Source organism: Panulirus ornatus, chromosome 8 (assembly GCF_036320965.1).
Source record: "Panulirus ornatus isolate Po-2019 chromosome 8, ASM3632096v1, whole genome shotgun sequence".
NCBI lineage: Eukaryota > Metazoa > Arthropoda > Malacostraca > Decapoda > Palinuridae > Panulirus > Panulirus ornatus.
Genome location: NC_092231.1, coordinates 7,003,197 through 7,023,243, shown reverse-complemented (window position 1 = coordinate 7,023,243; position 20,047 = coordinate 7,003,197). Strand labels below are relative to the sequence as shown.

Here is a 20,047-nt window from a genome sequence, read left to right as displayed (position 1 = left end):
AGGTGGTTTGATCGAGTGAGTAACGTAAGGGTAAGAGAGATGTGTGGAAATAAAAAGAGCGTGGTTGAGAGAGCAGAAGAGGGTGTTTTGAAGTGGTTTGGGCACATGGAGAGGATGAGTGAGGAAAGATTGACCAAGAGGATATATGTGTGTGTCGGAGGTGGAGGGAACAAGGAGAAGAGGGAGACCAAATTGGAGGTGGAAGGATGGAGTGAAAAAGATTTTGTGTGATCGGGGCCTGAACATGCAGGAGGGTGAAAGGAGGGCAAGGAATAGAGTGAATTGGAGCGATGTGGTATACCGGGGTTGACGTGCTGTCAGTGGATTGAATCAAGGCATGTGAAGCGTCTGGGGTAAACCATGGAAAGCTGTGTAGGTATGTATATTTGCGTGTGTGGACGTATGTATATACATGTGTATGGGGGAGGTTGGGCCATTTCTTTCGTCTGTTTCCTTGCGCTACCTCGCAAACGCGGGAGACAGCGACAAAGTATAATAAATAAAATATATAATAATGTGAACCTATATATAATCGACGGACCATTAATGAGAACGCGCACTCCATGCCTATTGGCCGGCCATGGATAGATACCTTCTAACACCGTTGCCGGTTAACCACCTACAAGTTAAGCAGCCAAGCTTCGCCCCTGATATAGTTAACCCTATCATGGATTTCCCTTTCAAATTAGAGGGGAGAGGGATATCACAGTTATACATTATACATTGTAAATAATTTCCATTGCAATTCAAGTACTTGATGTTTTAAGTCCCTCCCATCACTCACCCAAATATGTAAGCCGCTTTTTCTTTTTTAATCGAGTATTTCCCATCACCAAACCCTTTCCAACATACAGTTTAACAAGTTATTCAACACTTTCATTTATACCGGGTACCATATGTCCCTCATTTATATCTTCAATTACCACATTACCTACTCCTGCATTCAAAATTTCCACCAAAAAAACTCGACCCTTTGCATCCATATTGCAAAAGTACGGTATACAAGGTAAATAGTTTCACTCATGTACGATGGATAAATCTTGTGTCCAGTTAGCTAAAGTTGCCTCAACAAGTATATGACAGCTACGGAAATGAGCACTTGAAATATTATTAATGAAATCAATTATAAAGATTCCATGAATTATATGTTACAGTATATTGTATACGTATATTTTTGGTAGGGTACCAGTTTAGCATTACCATCTTATCTTTGGAATATAAGTGACAATGTTCTACAATGGTAACATTTATAGAACAGAGTTGGAGTGGTTCAGCATGATTAGATAAAGTAGCATGTTTCTTATATAATGTAAATAAAGCTGGAGTAGGAAGGGCTTTGAAATGCAAGTAAATGTATAGTTAAACAACGAATAATCTTTAGAACCCATGAAAACCTCACCTAAATTCTCACAGCAGCTATTTACCTTAATTTTCCATGTTACACTTAAAGGAACATCAATGACACTGTTATCTGCTGCCGCATACCATGTGGTCCAGTGCATTTGCTTGTAGCAATTACGGTACTTATTTGCACATTACAGGGATAGAATTTTACACTCATGGAGCTCTATCTATTGAACTTTTTTTATTTGCTACTTGAGAAGGAATGAAATGGCCCCCAACAACATGCAAATAATATCAGAAAAAAGTCACTTAATAATACACAAAATAAGGTAAACATTTGCTGGCAGGGGAAGTTAGATGGCGTTTCCTTAGATATCTTTATTGATTTGAAGAAATATTTCATTCACTTTTATATCTTTTAACTCAACATTTTCCTTGATTTTCACAGACTCCATAATCATGTTATAATGCAGAAGGGTTAAGTTGAATTATGACATTTCATTATCATTTATTTCTATTACTGTATTAATCAACTTTCCTTGTAAAAGAAAAGTTTTCTGCAAAACTGATATTCATAAGAATATCCCTCCTTGCCCGTCCAAATCCTAGCTTGCCTCAATGTGACACTGACCTACCTCCATGTAACAATGGTCTGCCGAAACAAAGCTCAAAGATGGACGATAACTTGAAATAAACAATATCATCACCAACTTGTTGGCCTCATCACCTCGAGAATTTAGTTTCATACAATATAAAGATTAACCTAATCAAACTAAGCCCCTCTTATTCTTCGTAAAAATCAAGTTTAGCTCTGCATCGACTCTAGCCTTGAAAAGTACCTATTTATGTTTTTAAGTACTTTATAAAATATATTGTAATGAATAAACCAGCAAAGCATGATATTAAACATTAAAATAACATTGCAATACCTTGGAAATTAGTATCTCAAAACAACAAAATTCCAAAGAATTGGAGCATGGTCAATGAAATACATCTGTAATGCTGTAAGAGGAATAGTGAGCTAATGAAATATATATTTGTAATAACAGGTCTAGGTTACATTAAGTTGATCTATGTTACAAAGGTTAGGTTGAGCATGGCATGTCCTGCTACAGAACAAGAAGTATGGTGTCCCATCGTCGGAATGGAGGCTGCAAAACCACAAACTACATCCAGAAAAGTAATATATTGTTAATACGATGATAAATTTCTTTAGCTGACCTGGTGTCCTACAGTATTAGAGATGTATTCCGGTGAGCATGCCACAATCCTCTTGCATATAGTTGTATTTGACTGATTAGGGAGACCCCGGAAACCATGAGGTTAAAGTAGCTGATAAACTCGTTAAGAATCAATACTTGGAAACTTTATCTTATCTCCATAGCAGGGGAACTCTCCAAATAACAAATCCACATAATCCAAAAGGATTGCAGCATAGTTGGCGAACTACTGAAATACTGTAAAAGACCCAGTCGACTTAAAGTTGTGATTACCATTTACTTTATATATATATATATATATATATATATATATATATATATATATATATATATATATATATATATATATATTTTTTTTTTTTTCATACTATTCGCCATTTCCCGCGGTAGCGAGGTAGCGTTAAGAACAGAGGACTGGGCCTTTGAGGGAATATCCTCACCTGGCCCTCTTCTCTGTTCCTTCTTTTGGAAAATTGAAAAAAAAAAAAGAGAGGGGAGGATTTCCAGCCCCCCGCTCCCTTCCCTTTTAGTCGCCTTCTACGACACGCAGGGAATACGTGGGAAGTATTCTTTCTCCCCTATCCCCTATATATATATATATATATATATATATATATATATATATATATATATATATATATATATATATATATATATATTTCCGACTTTGTCTAGCGATCTCCATCCCGATGACAGTATGCTATACTTTTCGCTGTACAGAAGAGCAACACAACCTAACCAAGCCCTGAACTGCTAATATAACATTACTGTAATTATTCGACTGAATTTTCTAAGTATATCACCAAACAACTAAATGAAAACCCAACAAGGTTCTGTCACTTGTTGCATTGCTCGTTAGCTTTATAAGAGTTTTAGTTGGAGAATATCCAATGCACCTATTCACAACATAATGACTTGCTTTATCACTTCTTACTCAGACATGTTTTCATCTAGATAATTCCAGAACTTACAGACTTTACGGTGGTGAATCAAGTGAAGGTGATGCAACAGAGTTTGTAAACGTACCTTGTAGAATGGCTCATAGGAGTAATAATAGTAATAGCAGCCACAAGTTATATTCTTCTTCTTTTAGATATAGGATATATAAAGTATCTATACACTTGAGTGAATGAGTTTCATATATTTTATTTTGGACATTCTTAATACTTTATGTGAATTATTGTGCATACTAGTTGTACCTCAATGTTCACCATACATATTATTATGCCAACCACTTGTCCTCTGACGTCATATAAATACACAGACTGAATCAGCTGAGCCATTCTTTCCTTGAGCTGAGTAGTACGGAAGTGCTGGCACGTAGTGGATAAACGAGTAAATATACTGACATATACCAACAATAATGGAGCTACCACATATAGGAACGCACTGCTCAGAACCAACCTGTCGTCAGTTGGGTATGTAGAAATAAAGAACTTTGATTTCAGTTAGCTAAATATATACTTATACATGTATGTAATAATGAATTGGGTTAAATGGTGATGGGGGCGCCATACATGTATCTGGAATAGATGGACTTTTTTTTGGAGTTAAAGTGTATTTTGTGGAGAATACATTGAGACTGGATATGGATGACTTAGATTTTTTTCTTAACTGTACGATAATTAAGTCGGTAGTGGAGGGTCATGAAGATGAGGAAGAATGTGATATTAAGATAAAAGTACATGAAATGTTATTAGAAATCGATATAATTGTCATTATTAAGGTAGATTATCAGTTCAGGGGCGCCATATTACCTCTGGGGTGCAAGTGAAGCTGTTTTGCGAGTGTACTTTAGTGCGTATAAGGTAGACTGTGAGTGACACAGCATCATTAGAATAACTTTTTTTAGTGTGGGTATGAGGCTTTAAAGGTGAGGGGAATGAAGAGCAAGAAAAATTTGGGGCTAGTTATCACAAAACTTAAGTGAAACATTTGTAGAAATCAGGGTGAGGCACTAAAAGGCTAAGAAGGAGCACTGGAATTCACCTGTTACAGAGACTCTTTTGCTGTGGCTACCTCCTCGAGGGAGTTCATTTGCACATTAATGTAAATGTTAACAGCTTAAAAAGTTTCTTTCTGGAGTCTGCCACCGGGTGTTTGTCATCTACAAATGGTAGCTGATGCAACACCCTCATCCCCCCCTCTCGGCAAGACCCTTGTTTCTGCCTCCTTTATTAATGGATTATGTACTTTTTAATAGGCATGCAGAAGAGATACTCTTGGATGTCAGTGTATTGAGAGAGCCTCCTGGTGGGATGTCTGATCATTTGTTGGAGATGAGGTGAAAGGTTTGTTGAGGTATTTTAGAAAAGAGGACCTGATATGGGTGAGATGAATGTGGTGAAAGTGAGTGAACAAGCTTGGGAAAGGGGTTTATTTGTAGAGATATCTTGAGAGATTGAGTGTAGAGTGGCAAAAGGTGAGGGTGAATGAAGACTAGAGTGGGTGAGGAATGGGAGGTATACAGTGGGGCATAGCTGACATGTAAAATGTTATACATTATTTTATGCCTGTATCCTCAACACCATGGTTGATGATGCAGCAGTAAGTAAGGGACCTCTGTAAATATATGTTAAAGAAACCATAATTGCAAAGCACTGGTAATGTTTTTGTGGAACTGTGAAGCAGGCAGGTAACCAAAAGCCCTCTCCTTTAAAGCCTTATACCCACACTAAAAAGTTATTCTAATGATGCTGTGTCACTCACAGTCTACCTTATATGCACTAAAGTACACTCGCAAAACAGCTTCACTTACACCCCAGAGATAATGATATAGCATGAAAGTATTGTTTTTAGAAAGAATTTGGGTGTATAGATTCAGTAAGTTTAAGCTTGGCACAGGTTCTTGTGAATGACAGCCCGTTTTCCAGAATTCCATTACTGGAACAATTTGGGATTTTTGCTCAGGTGAACTCATGTGCAACTGTTTTGTAGTGGGCTTATGGGTGGATGTGTATGTTGTGTTAAATAGGATGAATTTCTTCATTCCAAATAAATTCATTTCATATCTAGAGAGAAATATGGGGCTAAATTGTGATTGTGTATAGGGATAAGGGTAAATGTACAGTGTTATGTAGTTATTTTTTGTAATTTTTTTTCCAAAACAAGCAGAAGTTATTTTTTGTACTTATTTTTTGTATTTTTTTTTCCAAAACAAGCAGAAGTTATTATCAATCCAATAATGAAGAATTGAAATGCAGACTAACTATGAAGCCTAATTCAACATCTACCATGGGCTGAGTAATGTAGAATCTCTTTACCTTATTTTATATGCCTTTCGTATGGACATTGAAAACTACCAAATCTAGGTGTATTTGATATTTTTTCATGTATAAGGGAAATCATTTCACATGACAAATTGAGAATGTAAGTGGATATAGCCTTTCTTTGTATGTTTCTGGTGCTACCCTGCCAGTGTGGGAAATGGTGATCAATTATGAAAAAGAGAAAATATAGGAAAGCTATGCATGTGTGACTGAAGTTTTCAGGATTACACTGTCCTGTTATGGTGAATCCTCATTTTCTTATGGGGTTTTCAATGAAAGATATTCGATATTCATAGAAATGTATGGCTGTAACTTTGGAATGGGAAGTGTATACTGTAATTTGAAAGGTGTACATTGTGCCCATACCAAGTTTTCTGTTACTGATCAGTATTGTAGTATTTCTTGAGCTTTGTTAAGAATTATATTTGAATTAAAGTAATTTTTTTGTTGAGTATTAATTAATTTGCATTTGCTCTTGAAAATGCCTGTTTAATCACACAGAATTTGCTGAGGATGTCATGATGAATTATTTTACAACTAAACTGTTTCGACAGGAAAGAGAACAGCATTATAACATTAATTTATAGTTGTTTGATTTTCTTTTGTTTTTTTGTCTTTTGATTATTTCCAAATATTCAGGATAGCTATTGGATAAAGAGACATACATACATTTTTCTTGTTTTTTTTTTATTAACTCACAAGTTCCTGTGAATGTAATGTACAATGTTTTTCTTTTCAGATTTCCTACCCATCATATGTAACCTGTGCAAAAAAGAATTCTGGTAAGTTGAGCATCTTTTTTTTCATTCTTTTACTTGATACTAAAGATTAAGACTTCTTTATATTGTATTCAAATATCACCAAATTTATGGACTATTCATTCCTTCCTTTATCATCAAGAGCATGCATTATTGCCTCTCTAGTTTTTAAAGTTTGATCTTATGTCTTGAAGTTAATGTCAGATGTTTTTGCAAAAGTGGTTTCTTTATCCTTTCTATAGTCTTATATATTATGATATTGATGAAGTAAATTTATATTGTGATTGGCCGAACAGATTATTGCTTAAACTCCTACATTAAATCCTTTTTACATTTCAGTGTTGACCACCATAAGTATGAATCCCATAATTGCACAGAGAGTTACAAGGCAGATGTCCAAGTGCCTATATGTCCTTTATGTAATCAACCAGTTCCAAGCAAAAGGGGACAGCCACCTGACTTAGCTGTAAATGATCACATGGAAAACAATTGTAAAAACAAAAAGAAAAAGGTAAAATTCAAATGATTTATATGATTGAACAGTTTTTTTGTCAGAAATGATAATGTTGTACTCTCTAGAGTATATCTTGCATGTGGAATTCCTCAGACATTTAAGTTGGTAAACATCACAGTACTTTCTCATGTCTTAATTCTTATCATCCCAAATAAACCTGTTAAGTGTTTTGAAATTCATAACTCAAAGAAGAAGAATTGGAGATATGGGGTTTTGTTTGTAGTGTATGGTACCAGCTGTTTTTAGAATGATAATAGCTCTTGGTAGATTGATAATAGCTGTTGTTACAATGACAATAGCTCTTGGGAGAATGAGAGGGTAAGTAGTTTCTCATGTTAGTGTTGTCCCATCTATCTGTTTACCTACCCCCCTATCTATCTATCTATATCTCTGATGGTTATTCCCTCTGGGAACCATGTAGAGGGTGGCCATGGCAGTGGTCTCCGCATATTCCTGTCCTTACATGCCTCCATGACATGAGCCATTCCACTCATTCTTCCACCGTTTCTTTCCATCCAGTAGTCTTCCACTATATATATCCCCATGTGTCTTCCTCTCATGCCTACCCCTTTTCTTGTGCTGTCATACACTCTCCATGTAAATTTCCTGTGTTGCATTCTTACCACATGCCCAAACCACCTCAAATTATTAGGTTTCACCCACTCTGCACTCCACAAAATATTCCCTTTGTTTTCCCTGCTCTACGAAGTCTCTCGCACACCCCCTCATTTATTTCTTCATTCCATCTAGTCTCCTCTGAAATAGCTCATTTCCATTGCTTGGATTCTTGACCTCTGTGATGCAGTTTAATCCACTGCATTAATGTTGTAGTAAGAAAGTTTTGTCAACACATATGTAAATACAGACAGATAACATAATGTTTTGGCCAATATATATATATATATTCTTAGTTATCATCTAAGAGTCACAAATTTTAAGGGCTGTTACAAACATATTACTTGATAATACCAAATGATATAAAAAAGGATGTACATAGCAGTCAATTGAGTAGGTTTCATTTAATTCTTTAATTTTAATCGATTTGATGCTTCAAGATAAGCAAAAACACATCAATTTATTTTTCAGGCTTGAATTTAATCATTTGAACTAATCTATTTACATCTGGAAATTCAGATGGATCACTATTTTCTGGTTAGAGACAAAGTACAGGTATATCATCAACATACCTAAGCTCTGGTATAAAAACACTGCGAATAGGAGGCGAGATTTTTAAAAATCTGGTACTTCCATTGAAAATATCAAGACCTTTTAACATCATTATTGTTTTCAAGTATGAAATAACCTTCTTTAGGTAATGACAAAGATGTTACAATGTACCATGCAAATGTTGTCAGGCAGTGTATTAGTTCAGAGAGGAAAGAAATTAGGTAAGAGACTAAGCCAGTACAAGTACAATATTAGAAGTTTATCCTAGCAAGGTACACTATCTTGTCATGTAAGAGATGATCATCACAGAGTTGACTGGGACAAGCTGAGATTGCATATATATGTAGTCTTCAAGTTAACAGACTGTTTATGGACTCCTTTTTTTTCTTTATCAAAAAACTTGATGCTCAAAGCCTACCGATGATTGAATGCTTCAGTTAGATGAGATATTAAAAGATTCTTTATGTTATGTACAGTACCAAATCTCAGACTGTAATCCCAACTGAATTTTGATATGTTGTCAGAGCCTGCTGCAGGGGAGTTATGTAAAGTTTAATTGAGTTGCAAGTGTCATTGGGAGTGAAGGGTGGGTGAGCAGTTGGTAGAGATTGTATTGTATGTAGGTTTTCTTGATTCCTGTATTTTGGAATTTTGTTGGCTTGTGGTTAATTATTTTGGGGTGTATGATGAATTTGTTTGTGTGTTCTTTGGTTGAAGAGGCTGTTGCTTCGTTGATTTGGGTTAGATGTGCTTCATTTATGGGGGATGGGGGGTGAAATGGTGTGGTAGGTATGTATATTCTTTCACCATAGTTGGATTCTCTTGACATTAAGGAAGGAACACCAGTTTGCTGTTTGCCTTTCAGGGATTAGGTAATTAATTGTGTTTGCTCCATTGTCTCTATTGATATTTGCAAACAGCATAGCAGCAAAGTTCTAAAGGGATGTGAGAAAAGTGGTAGACAAGTTAGAGATGGGAAGAAATTGATAAGCTTCCTTGAAAACCCATTGCCTACCAAGAATGAGAGGCCTTCCAAAAGTTTACAAGCCAACTGCACTGTATTTTGTGTGTTGGAAGTGCACTACACAGGCTGGTTAAGTGGTTGGCTAGGCCACTGTTTAACATTTTAGGATACATCAGTCAGACATGTTATATTAGTAGTTTGCAGGTCATTTTCATTAAGCAAAAGGAAATAGATTTGTGATTTTATGCTTTTATATGTGTTGTGTATTCAGTGGGTCCCATCATCTTCATAGACAGAAATGCTGAATCAGCTCTCATTAAAGAATATGAATGGGCATCCAGTAACGTATGAAGCAGTACTAAGGTTTTCTCTAACTTTCCTCTCCTTTCAGATCTACACTAACAAATGCTCTGCAGCACGTTGCAAAACTAAAGAGGTGGTGCCTGTATTATGTGATTCCTGCAAGCAAAACTTCTGCTTGCAACATAGACATGTAGTTGACCATGACTGCAAAGGTCCCCCATCTGGACGTGAACGGGCTTTGTAAGTTTTTACAGCATGCATTGATACTCAGATACAGTAGAAAAGAATGTTTCCATGCCTTCTTTAATGTGCTTATAATGCAGAGCTAGCACCCTTTACACATACAGGATGGTAGAAACCAACCTATTTAGCTTTTATCCTTGAATATCCATTGAATTTTATGAAATATCATTACTATATTATTCCACATTACAGTTTATTCAAGTCTTTGTTTCAGTCAGAGCCAGAACATTTAGGTTTCTTTCCTCAAACATACTACCTGTTTCTCCTCTCTTCGCATCTTGGTTACATCCACACACATTTAGATATCCCAGCCTGAGCCTTCGAAGAGGATGAGCACTCTGTGCTTGGCTCTTTTTTAATTTCATTTAGAAAAATGAAATACAAGCAGGGGGGTCTCCAACCTTCCCCTGCCCCCTTTGGTTGCCTTCTATGATATGCACCAGGAAAACAGACAAAAAATGGCCATATATCTTATTTCTGTCCCTTACAGCATTTCTGGTGATTCATTGAATCCTTATTTATTCATGTAAATGTATATCTTTGGACTTGGATGGATTTTGTAAAACAGAGAAAAATATGGATAAATTCTTTTTATATTGTTGTTCATCATTCTTGTCTTTTCTGAAGAAATGAAGTATTGACAGGGCGGCTGCAACAGCAAGATTATCCAACAATAAAAAGCAAAGCAGTGGAAGTACAAGTCGAGGTCACAGCAGTGATAATAAGAGTAACCAGGGCATTCTAAGATATGTGTCTCCCTCTTCAGTAGGCCCAAGACCTACTAGTCATGTTCAGCCTGTGCGGACAGTCAATCTCTCCACTCTTCAAGGTGGCCTGGTGGGTTTGTGATATTTATGTTTTTATCATCTTATTCTTGTAATATTTATACACTTGATTTGTTTTGCACAGACTATATGTTCGTTGAAAATGTTTCATGGATGACACATCAGTTGCCATTTGTAATGACCCTAAGTATGATAATCTTTCATGTTCCATAGAGCATTTCGTGTTTACTTGTAAAGAATTCAAGGGTGCATGGTTATGAATATTATCCACCCAATATGGCTGAACCTTGATTTTGGGAGTTTAACAACAGTGAAAGTCAGTAACATTTTCCAGTAACTTTATGGATGTTGGTCAGCCTTCATACACTGAACTCTACCCATTTACTTGGGATGTACTGTATTGAACCAAGTTCAAACAGCTTCAAACCTCACTTATGCTTACACCTAACCCATAGCTAGTGCTAAAGTCAACAGCCTTCCATACTACTATATTAATTCTTGATTATTAGTTTTTCACACAAAACTGATTGGTCACATGCAAGTATCTCCATTCAAATTTCCATTTTCAAACACATGATGACTTAAATGCAAAGAATCTGCAATCATTACCCAAGCATCCCAATCTGGAACGCCTCTAACCTTGAATGGTTCACTCACTGCACCAGTCCATTTATTTTACAGTCTGCCTCTTCTTGTCCCTTCATCCATACTGCCATATATTTTTTTCGCCATTGTACCATTTGCTATACTTCCTGTATAACCATAGTAACTTAAGAAGGTTTAAGTCTTATGCCTACCAAACTATTACACCACTTATTTTTTTTGTTCACCTGCCTGCTACAGCAGATACTTTGGGATTACTTTGTCAGTTTTGGTCATCATTTATAAATTGTCTGCCTGTCCATTGATAGGAGTCATATTGTGACTTGCAACATAACCCTGGTCATTACTTGAAAAGTGTAAATCATATTGTTATTGATACTGCAAAGTAGACATGGCAATGGTTGGAATTATGAGGGTTTTGGTATTCAAGTTTATCTTATGATAATTCAGATGCTCCACACCATTGCATTTACTAGATAGATTTTATTGTTTTGATGATGAACAATACAATACAGTATCTTTCAACTTGTATATGTGTGTAAGAATTGAACAGCTTTATCATTGTTATATCTTTTGTGGTGAATTGGCTCATTCTCACTTAATTCATTATTTACCCCATCAATGTTACTTTATAAGTGTGTCCTGTATATTCTAGCTTTTGAATTACATTTACAACTCTTCCTTGTGGGTTTTTCTTTTTTCAGAACAAAGTTCTGAGAAAATTTTGTCTCTGGCTTAAAAGAACAAAATTTTATTCTGGCCTTTGTATTAAGGTAAAAAAAAATGTTTCTTTTTCAGATTGATCTCTTTCCTTATAGCCTTTACCTTTTTACTTAACATTCTATTGTTCTTATCTTTATTTCTTAATTTGCATTCATTTAGAAAGCTTGGTCACATTAATATTTGCCAATTACATACATTTACATAAAAAATCAATGTTCCATATATTCTTTTTTGTGAATTTCTTGCATGAATACATTTTTTATCAGTGAAGATGATGCTGTAAGAGTTATGATGCAGTGGACATTTCATCAACATCAGGATTTATATAGAACTAGAAACTTTTTTTTGTTCCTATGATCCAAAATACATGAAAGTTGTTGGTAATACAGATTTCAATTTAGGAGTCACTTCCAGTGTAGTTTAATAGGTTCTTGACCTTAGATATTAATACTTGGTACTTTATTAAATCAGTTCCTGAAGAATTGAATACAAACTTAAAAGACTTTGAATATGATGATATACAAAACTCACTAGCATGACGATTTCACTAATATATTTTCAACAGTCTGAAGATGAAGCCCTGGCACGAGCAATTGCTAATTCTGTTCAGGACAAAAATGGGGACAAGTCAATCCCACAGTCAACTGGGGGTGACCTTCAAGAGGATGAGGATGCTCAGGTTGCTCGAGCCATTGCAGCTAGTATGGAACAGAATTCCAGGCCAGCCAATGGTCATCAGAATAATAGTAACAGTTGTAATGTTTGCTAGTTTTGGAAGGAAAGACCATTCAAAAGTTTAGTACACTTGAGAAAAGAGACTTATGTTCATTGTTTTTACTGAAGACTAAATACATTATTGTTTGTGTGGCAAATATATGTCTTCATTGATTGTACAATTTGCTTAAATGTTAACTTCATTCCTCTCAAAGTTTGTATTATACGATCATATTGTTTGAATTGAAGCTAAACACTCTTGGGAATTATCATCTTTGCCCTATCAGGATTTTTCAGTGTTCTTAAGATTAATTTATATTGTATTGTATGAAACATTAGAACAGACAGAAATGCAGGTGAATGATCCTATTTATAGTTTTTGAAAGACTTTGAATTAATACTTCACTGATATTTCATGGTTATATTTTTATCCAAATTTTAGTATATATTCATGCATACTATTCTTAAAACTTGTAGCTTCAGTGTCTTTTCATCCATTGAGAAATATGAAAATATTTGAACTGTAATTGATATGAATACATGTAATGTCATTAGCACCATTTCAGAAATCGTGTACAGAGGAGCCTCATTATACTGAAGTTGTTTACAGTAAAGCCACTGCATTGTATCAGAATTTGTTATATGTCTCTTGGTTTCTTCACATATACTGTATTTTTCAAATTTGGTTTGCCTTTTAAATGTAAGTACACTATAATACTGGTACATCAGTGTATTGGTGTTATTCAGAGTCCAACATACAGTACTTCTCTCAGCCCATTTTCTCTTATTCCTTTTCCCAGCCTCAGAGTCTCGTTTCTGTGTGTGATACACACTCATAAATCCCAGGACAACCTACCTTTTCTTTCTCTGGCATATATTCATGTCTTGGATCCATCCAAGAAGCTGAAAGTGCAGTAATGTACATATCTTGTAAGAAGTACCATAACCTTAAAATTCAAAGATCAAGATCTAAAACTTAAGTCATAGCCAATTGCTATCCAATTACCACTAAAATTATGAAAATTTGTTTGATTATCACAGTCCCAAATTTTAACTGGATATACATAAACCATGGAATCATCTGGGGCTCATCTTTAGGTGATAGGTGCTTGTGTCAGTATGTTATACTCGCCAGGTGTGTACATGAGGCTGTCATTCATTTTTCTCTAAAGCATCCCCATTAAGATGGGAGAGAAAACCAAGTAAAACAAAATATGTACCATATTTACCCTGTAGCACCTTAGTAATAGCTATTGATTAAAACAAACTTCAGAAGGGGACAGAACGATATTCTTTGTACATGTGACCTGTGAACATTCAGGGTCATGACTTGTTAGTGGTGACTCATTTGTTGTTGTGGCATACAATTGCATCATACTCTTACTGATCTCCTGCACTGGAACATTGTGATCTACACTTGAAATACATAAATTAATATATTTAATGTGTAATTACCATATAGTTCAAAGTTGAAATTATTGTGATGTGTATAGGTACGTGCATGGGTGTGTATGTATATGTGTGTGCACATGAGTGGATGGGTGTCTCTTCGTCTGTTTCCTTGTGCTACCTTGCTGATGTGGGAAATGGCAATCAAGTATAATTGTAAAAATGAAATTTACTTTATTACAGTTAACACCAGGACTAGAAAATACCACCCTTTCTCTTTGGTCAATCTTTTGCTGGTTTTCCTTAGGTTAAACTGTTTCCAATATTGTTAAGTGGAGAAGGCAATGATACAATACTAAATGCACCATCTTATGGTGGTACTTCATATTTATTGTGAATTTAGCAAATGGACATTGGATGCTACATCTGATGTGTATTGTCATGGCCACTGCCGTGAGGGAATTCTAGAAGGGAACATAAACCAGAGTTATAGACAGATATAATTTTTGTATGATATTTCTAAATGCAGCTAAGAGGTTGTTTTAGTTTTATCGGTAAACAAGGTTTGTTTTTGCACTTGATAGGCTAGTGTGTGTGGATGCTGTTGTATAACAATGTGCAGTGTAACAAGGCTCCTCTGTAGCTATCTTTAATTCTTTGCAGACTTGGGTATATCAACACTGACATTTTACAATTGATAGATGTTTTGGGTACAAACAAGAAAACTTCTATATCCTTTAGCATCCAGTTGATGTTTGAATTGGGGATTTCAGTTCCCCTTTATTTAAAAAGAACAGTGTAGTTTATTGGTCTCAAGTTTCATGGAGGTAGTTACTGATACCCAATAGTTCTTCAAAAAAGATTCTCATCACCAAACTCAAAAGACAAATTATGGTAAGGATATATAGTTTTCTAAGGAAATTCTTTTCAAAATATTACTTCTAGAGCTATATGTATGCATTGTGAAATTTTTAATACATTTTGAAAAGAGTATTTATTGAAGACCTCAAAAGCGCATTCCCCTTTATGCTAAACCCATAAAGGATATACAAATGGAGAACGTGTTCATTGATTATAACAAAAATAGCACTGATGTACAGTAGCTTTGCACTTTTACTGGAACCAGTGCATACAAAGACAAGCAATGAGATGTTGGGATAACATTAACTTACTTGATTCACATGTACATCTCAAGTTTGTGTGCTCTGATTTTGATGGTGTTTCCAGTGAACTTGAGGCTTTATATTCTCTTTCTATTGATGTAATTGATTTTTATTAAATCTTTGGGATCTATTAAATGTAAAGGGTATGCATTTTTAGTGTTAGGATAAAAGTAAACTGATTTTTTTTGTCAAAATGAATGTTGCTAGCTCTCTGTTTCCCAAGTAACAAAGTCATGTAACATCTCAGCTGTTAATTCAGTAACCATTGGAAAGCCATGCAAGGGTTTAACATGTTGACTTCTGTGGCTTATTCCATAGAGATTCCGTTAGATGTTGAGGTCAAGTTCAGTTGGAAGGTAGTCATATTCACCTGAGATTCCATACAGTACCTAAACATTCTGCAGTTCACCACACCATACTTTGGTGTTATCAGTTTATATGGGGTGCTAGGACACATGATGATATATTATGGAAGGAAACACGCTATGGATTAACAGTTACAGGTCTTGTAAGAAAATACTTTGCATATGGTTCCTCTCTATATCTGTGATAAAAGATGTCTTTGTAACCTGTAATGTAGATAACATTAACTGGACTTAGTTCATGTGAAATGCTTTGCATAGTAGATGTCTTCACTTATGAATGTATGCCCCAGTATGAACTTTGAAATGAATTTGTAAGAGGATGTATTTAATGATTATCATTGATTTTGTAAATCTCCTATAAAAAAGAATGAATGAAATTCTAATTACCATAGGATATTGAACACAAAATCTGGTATGGTTTACCAACCATGTTTTTTAGGGAAATGTGTTTCATATGTGTATAGTATAACAAGGATTATCCTATAATGTGATGTATCTTGCATATTCACTTTAATGACCCATCATGCATTTATCATTCTAAAGTGAAAGAATAGACACCATGGACTATGAATATAGAAAATCTAATGTTATTGGACAAATTTAGGAAAATATGAAAGTTCAGTGTTCCATGAGGTTTACTGCCCGTCTGAATAGTTTCATATTTTTATTAAGGTCAGCTCAGATTTATTTTATGTATCTGTCTGAAACATTGTAGAAAGTACTGTGTCAGTCACCCTACATGTTATAAGTAGGGAGCTGCTTATTCAATACTTGCAGGTTGTATATGCCATACCTCTGTGTACAGCTGCAAAAGCCTGCTTGCTTTTGTTAATTTGCTTATTTGAATTTTAATTGATACTCTTTCTGTACATACTAAGATAATTCAGACATACTGTTTAAGAATATATTGCTGCAGTGGAGTTCTTTTCCATTGTGAAAAAGGTCTCACATTTTGCAGTAGGCTTGCATACAAGTTCTAGTATTTACTACCTCTCAGTTACTTAATTACTACTAGAACTGTGTTGAGGATTACGGAAAAGTGAAGCTCAGGTGTTTCAGACCTTTCAGAAATGCAGTAAAAGTTTTCCAAGCATATCTTTTGTTAACCATAGTCTTTGTAGAACTAGTTTAATTTTTACCAGAAAAGTTTGTTCTTGGTAACTGATTATTTGATTAATGGTAGCTAGAATTTTGCATAATATGTAGTACACAATTTACCTGTTATGTCTATTTCTACTTTTTTTTTTTTTTTCTTTTGGTAGAACAGAGGTCAGCCTCCAAAATTCACCTCCAAGGTTCACCTGGGGTTTAATCTGAACCACAAGTCCTTCAGAGGGAAAAATGGCTGGACAACATCTTTTGAAAATCTGAATTATCAAAACTTGCTTCTACCCTCCTCTTACTACCCTGGATTACTTTCTTGCTTTGTATTCATTTCCACCATGAAGCTGCTCCATCTGTCTGCTTAGTTGAGTAATATTTGGAGTGGCCAATATCTTTTAGAATTTTTTGTATAGTTATCCATACTGCAGACCTAGTAAATTCCTTGATATGAACATGTCAAAAATTGTATGTATTGTGCAGTTTGTAAGAAAATTTTCAATTACCACTAGGTAACGAGTTTTGTACAGTCAGTCTTTAGCTGCATCAGTTTTTGATGATTTGTTCAATGTGGCATAATTCTGTCACAATCCTTTGTCATAATTAGACCTTGTTGATTATCAGGATTTGTTACTTAAAAGTCTAATCTGCATTATTATTTTTGGATAGAAGGAACAGAGGAGGGAACCACGTGGGAATGTTTCTTGTTAAGCCCAGTCATCTGTTCCTAATATTACCTTACAAATTCAGACAATAGCAAACAATCACAAAAGAAAAAGAAAATATGATTTAACAAGGATATCCAAAAACTATGTGATTCATGATTTTGTCCAGTCACGCTAGAGTTAGTTGTAGTTCAATTAGATAAACTTGGTAGAGAAAAGGCATAGTATTTCATGGTCATAATACTAGTACTACCATTGTCGTACTTGTGAAGTTTGTAATCCTGCTGAATTGGTAGACTGGTTTTTAGGTGACTAATAAGTGGTGCAGTCTATGAAATTCCCCCTTTTATCTTGCTAGGGGTAGTAAGTTCTCTTCATTCTGATCTAATGCAAGGTGCGTCAGATATTCTGTTGGACGCTCAACATATTTCATTATATGAACTGAGATCTAAAATTCCTTGGAAGGCTCAGCACATTTTAGTGTACAAGCTGGGATATGATATTACCACCAAGTACTTTTCTCCTATTGTCTAGGATCATTCATTTAAGTTGCTGACAGTTAGCTGTCTGGTCTGTGTAAGTAAGGCTCATGATCCTTTTCAGCTTCTGGAGTGGAACCTGCAATTCATTTATTAAAGTTTCTTTTGGTAGATCTATGCTGCTTGTGAGATTTGTCAGTGGAACTTTTTTCAGCCTTAACAGGTATTTCCTGGGTGGTTTACAGGGTGTGTGTGTGTTTATATCATAGACAGCAGTGTGAAGCTTTCTCAGGTTCTCCATGGGCCAAGGTGGTACACAGTGATACTAAATCAAGAATCACCTTTATTTGTTTGGTTGGCAATGACTTTCATTTTTTGCCATCTCACCAGTACATGTCAGTAGTTTTCTGTATATTACTGTTATGCCAATTCCCATTTATGTGGGGTGGATTAACTGACAGCCTTTGATATTAATATTCTCAAAATAAGGTCTAGTGTGAGATTCTTCCACATTGCTGTAGTTTTCAGTTATTCACTTTGCACACTAATTTGATTCATGAGAAGTACTCACATTATTCAGATTTCCAACATCACACTCAAAATGTCTGTGCTGTGCAATCAGCATTCATTTCTCTTCCAGTAATTCACTCACTCCATCAATCCATCTTGATCATGGTCTGCCTCTTTTCGAGGTACCTTCAACAGTTCTATCATAGATCCTCTGCTGTTCTTTCGACATGGCCATACCATAGTATTAGCTTATCCATGCTTCTTTCTCACATTTTCTTTAACTCACCTTCATATTTTACTTTATTGTCTTTAATGCATGAGAAAGAATGTCTATCTCTACAGCTTTTATTTTACCTCGTTTTCACTTTATCTAAAAAAAAGATTCACGATCATGCATTAGTAAGGACAAGTGCTTTATCATGACTCTACCTATGGACTCAGCTGTCTCTTCCATCCATGTTGTTTGTTACTTCTGAATATATTATAATTACCTGGGACCTCATGACCTCTTTTATAGGGCTTCTGCACCTTTACGGCTTCACTTCCTGTGGGAGCAGGGTTAAGTGGACTACTTTAGGGCAAGAACATTCTAAATGAAACTTTATTCATTTCATCCACTGACAAAGATAAAGCCTTGTTGAAAGTTACTTCTCTGGGCTTCTCAGCCCAGAAACATCATCCATAATAGTGGAAAAGGTGAACAAGCATAAAAAGAAAATTTTTTTCTTTTTTTTTTTGCTTTGTCGCTGTCTCCCGCGTTTGCGAGGTAGCGCAAGGAAACAGACGAAAGAAATGGCCCAACCCACCCCCATACACATGTATATACATACACGTCCACACACGCAAATATACATACCTACACAGCTTTCCATGGTTTACCCGAGACGCTTCACATGCCCTGATTCAATCCACTGACAGCACGTCAACCCCGGTATACCACATCGATCCAATTCACTCTATTCCTTGCCCTCCTTTCACCCTCCTGCATGTTCAGGCCCCGATCACACAAAATCTTTTTCACTCCATCTTTCCACCTCCAATTTGGTCTCCCACTTCTCATTCCCTCCACCTCCGACACATATATCCTCTTGGTCAATCTTTCCTCACTCATTCTCTCCATGTGCCCAAACCATTTCAAAACACCCTCTTCTGCTCTCTCAACCGCGCTCTTTTTATTTCCACACATCTCTCTCACCCTTATGTTACTTACTCGATCAAACCACCTCACACCACACATTGTCCTCAAACAAATACAAAATATTGTATTTTATTATTTTTATTTTACTTAATTGATGTTTCCCGCATCAGCGAGATAGTGCCAGGAAACAGACAAAGAATGGCCCAAATTCTTATCCTTTCAAAATTATAGTACTCTCTGATCCCTTTTCTTTAGATCCTGTAAAGAAACTCTTACTGCAGTTTCAGAAAAATAAAAGGAAAAACTTCATTCATACCCTTGACCACAGAATTATGTACATGTGTATACATGTATATGTCTTTGTATATCTGGGAGGTAAGTTTGAATGGAGAAAAACTGGAGGAAGTGAAGTGTTTTAGATATCTGGGAGTGGGTTTGGCAGCGGATGGTACCATGGAAGCAGAAGTGAGTCACAGGGTGGGGGAGGGGGCGAAAGTTCTGGGAGAGTTGAAAAATGTGTAGAAGGCGAGAACATTATCTCAGTAAAAATGGGTATGTTTGAAGGTATAGTGGTTCCAACAATGTTATATGGTTTCGAGGTGTGGGCTATAGATAGAGTTATGCAGAGGA

At 35.6% G+C, this 20,047-nt stretch overlaps 1 protein-coding gene across 1 annotated transcript; it reads left to right on the top strand.

The window, feature by feature from the left end:
- Window positions 1-3,829: 3,829 nt before the first annotated feature.
- On the top strand, window positions 3,830-15,859 carry LOC139749795 (AN1-type zinc finger protein 2A-like). Its single transcript, XM_071664052.1, has 6 exons — window positions 3,830-3,982; window positions 6,573-6,615; window positions 6,931-7,102; window positions 9,628-9,779; window positions 10,427-10,619; window positions 12,459-15,859. Exons 1-6 carry the CDS (start codon window positions 3,928-3,930, stop codon window positions 12,660-12,662), a joined length of 819 nt encoding a protein of 272 aa, XP_071520153.1. The 5' UTR covers window positions 3,830-3,927; the 3' UTR covers window positions 12,663-15,859.
- The last annotated feature ends 4,188 nt before the right edge of the window (window positions 15,860-20,047 follow it).

Bases quoted from the DNA above. Each gene is read 5' to 3' on its own strand.
- LOC139749795 (XM_071664052.1), top strand. From the start codon at position 3,928: ATGGAGCTACCACATATAGGAACGCACTGCTCAGAACCAACCTGTCGT. The intron at 6,616-6,930 runs GTAAGTTGAGCA...TTTACATTTCAG, and splicing joins CTGTGCAAAAAAGAATTCTG to TGTTGACCACCATAAGTATG. The intron at 10,620-12,458 runs GTGGGTTTGTGA...TATTTTCAACAG, and splicing joins CCACTCTTCAAGGTGGCCTG to TCTGAAGATGAAGCCCTGGC.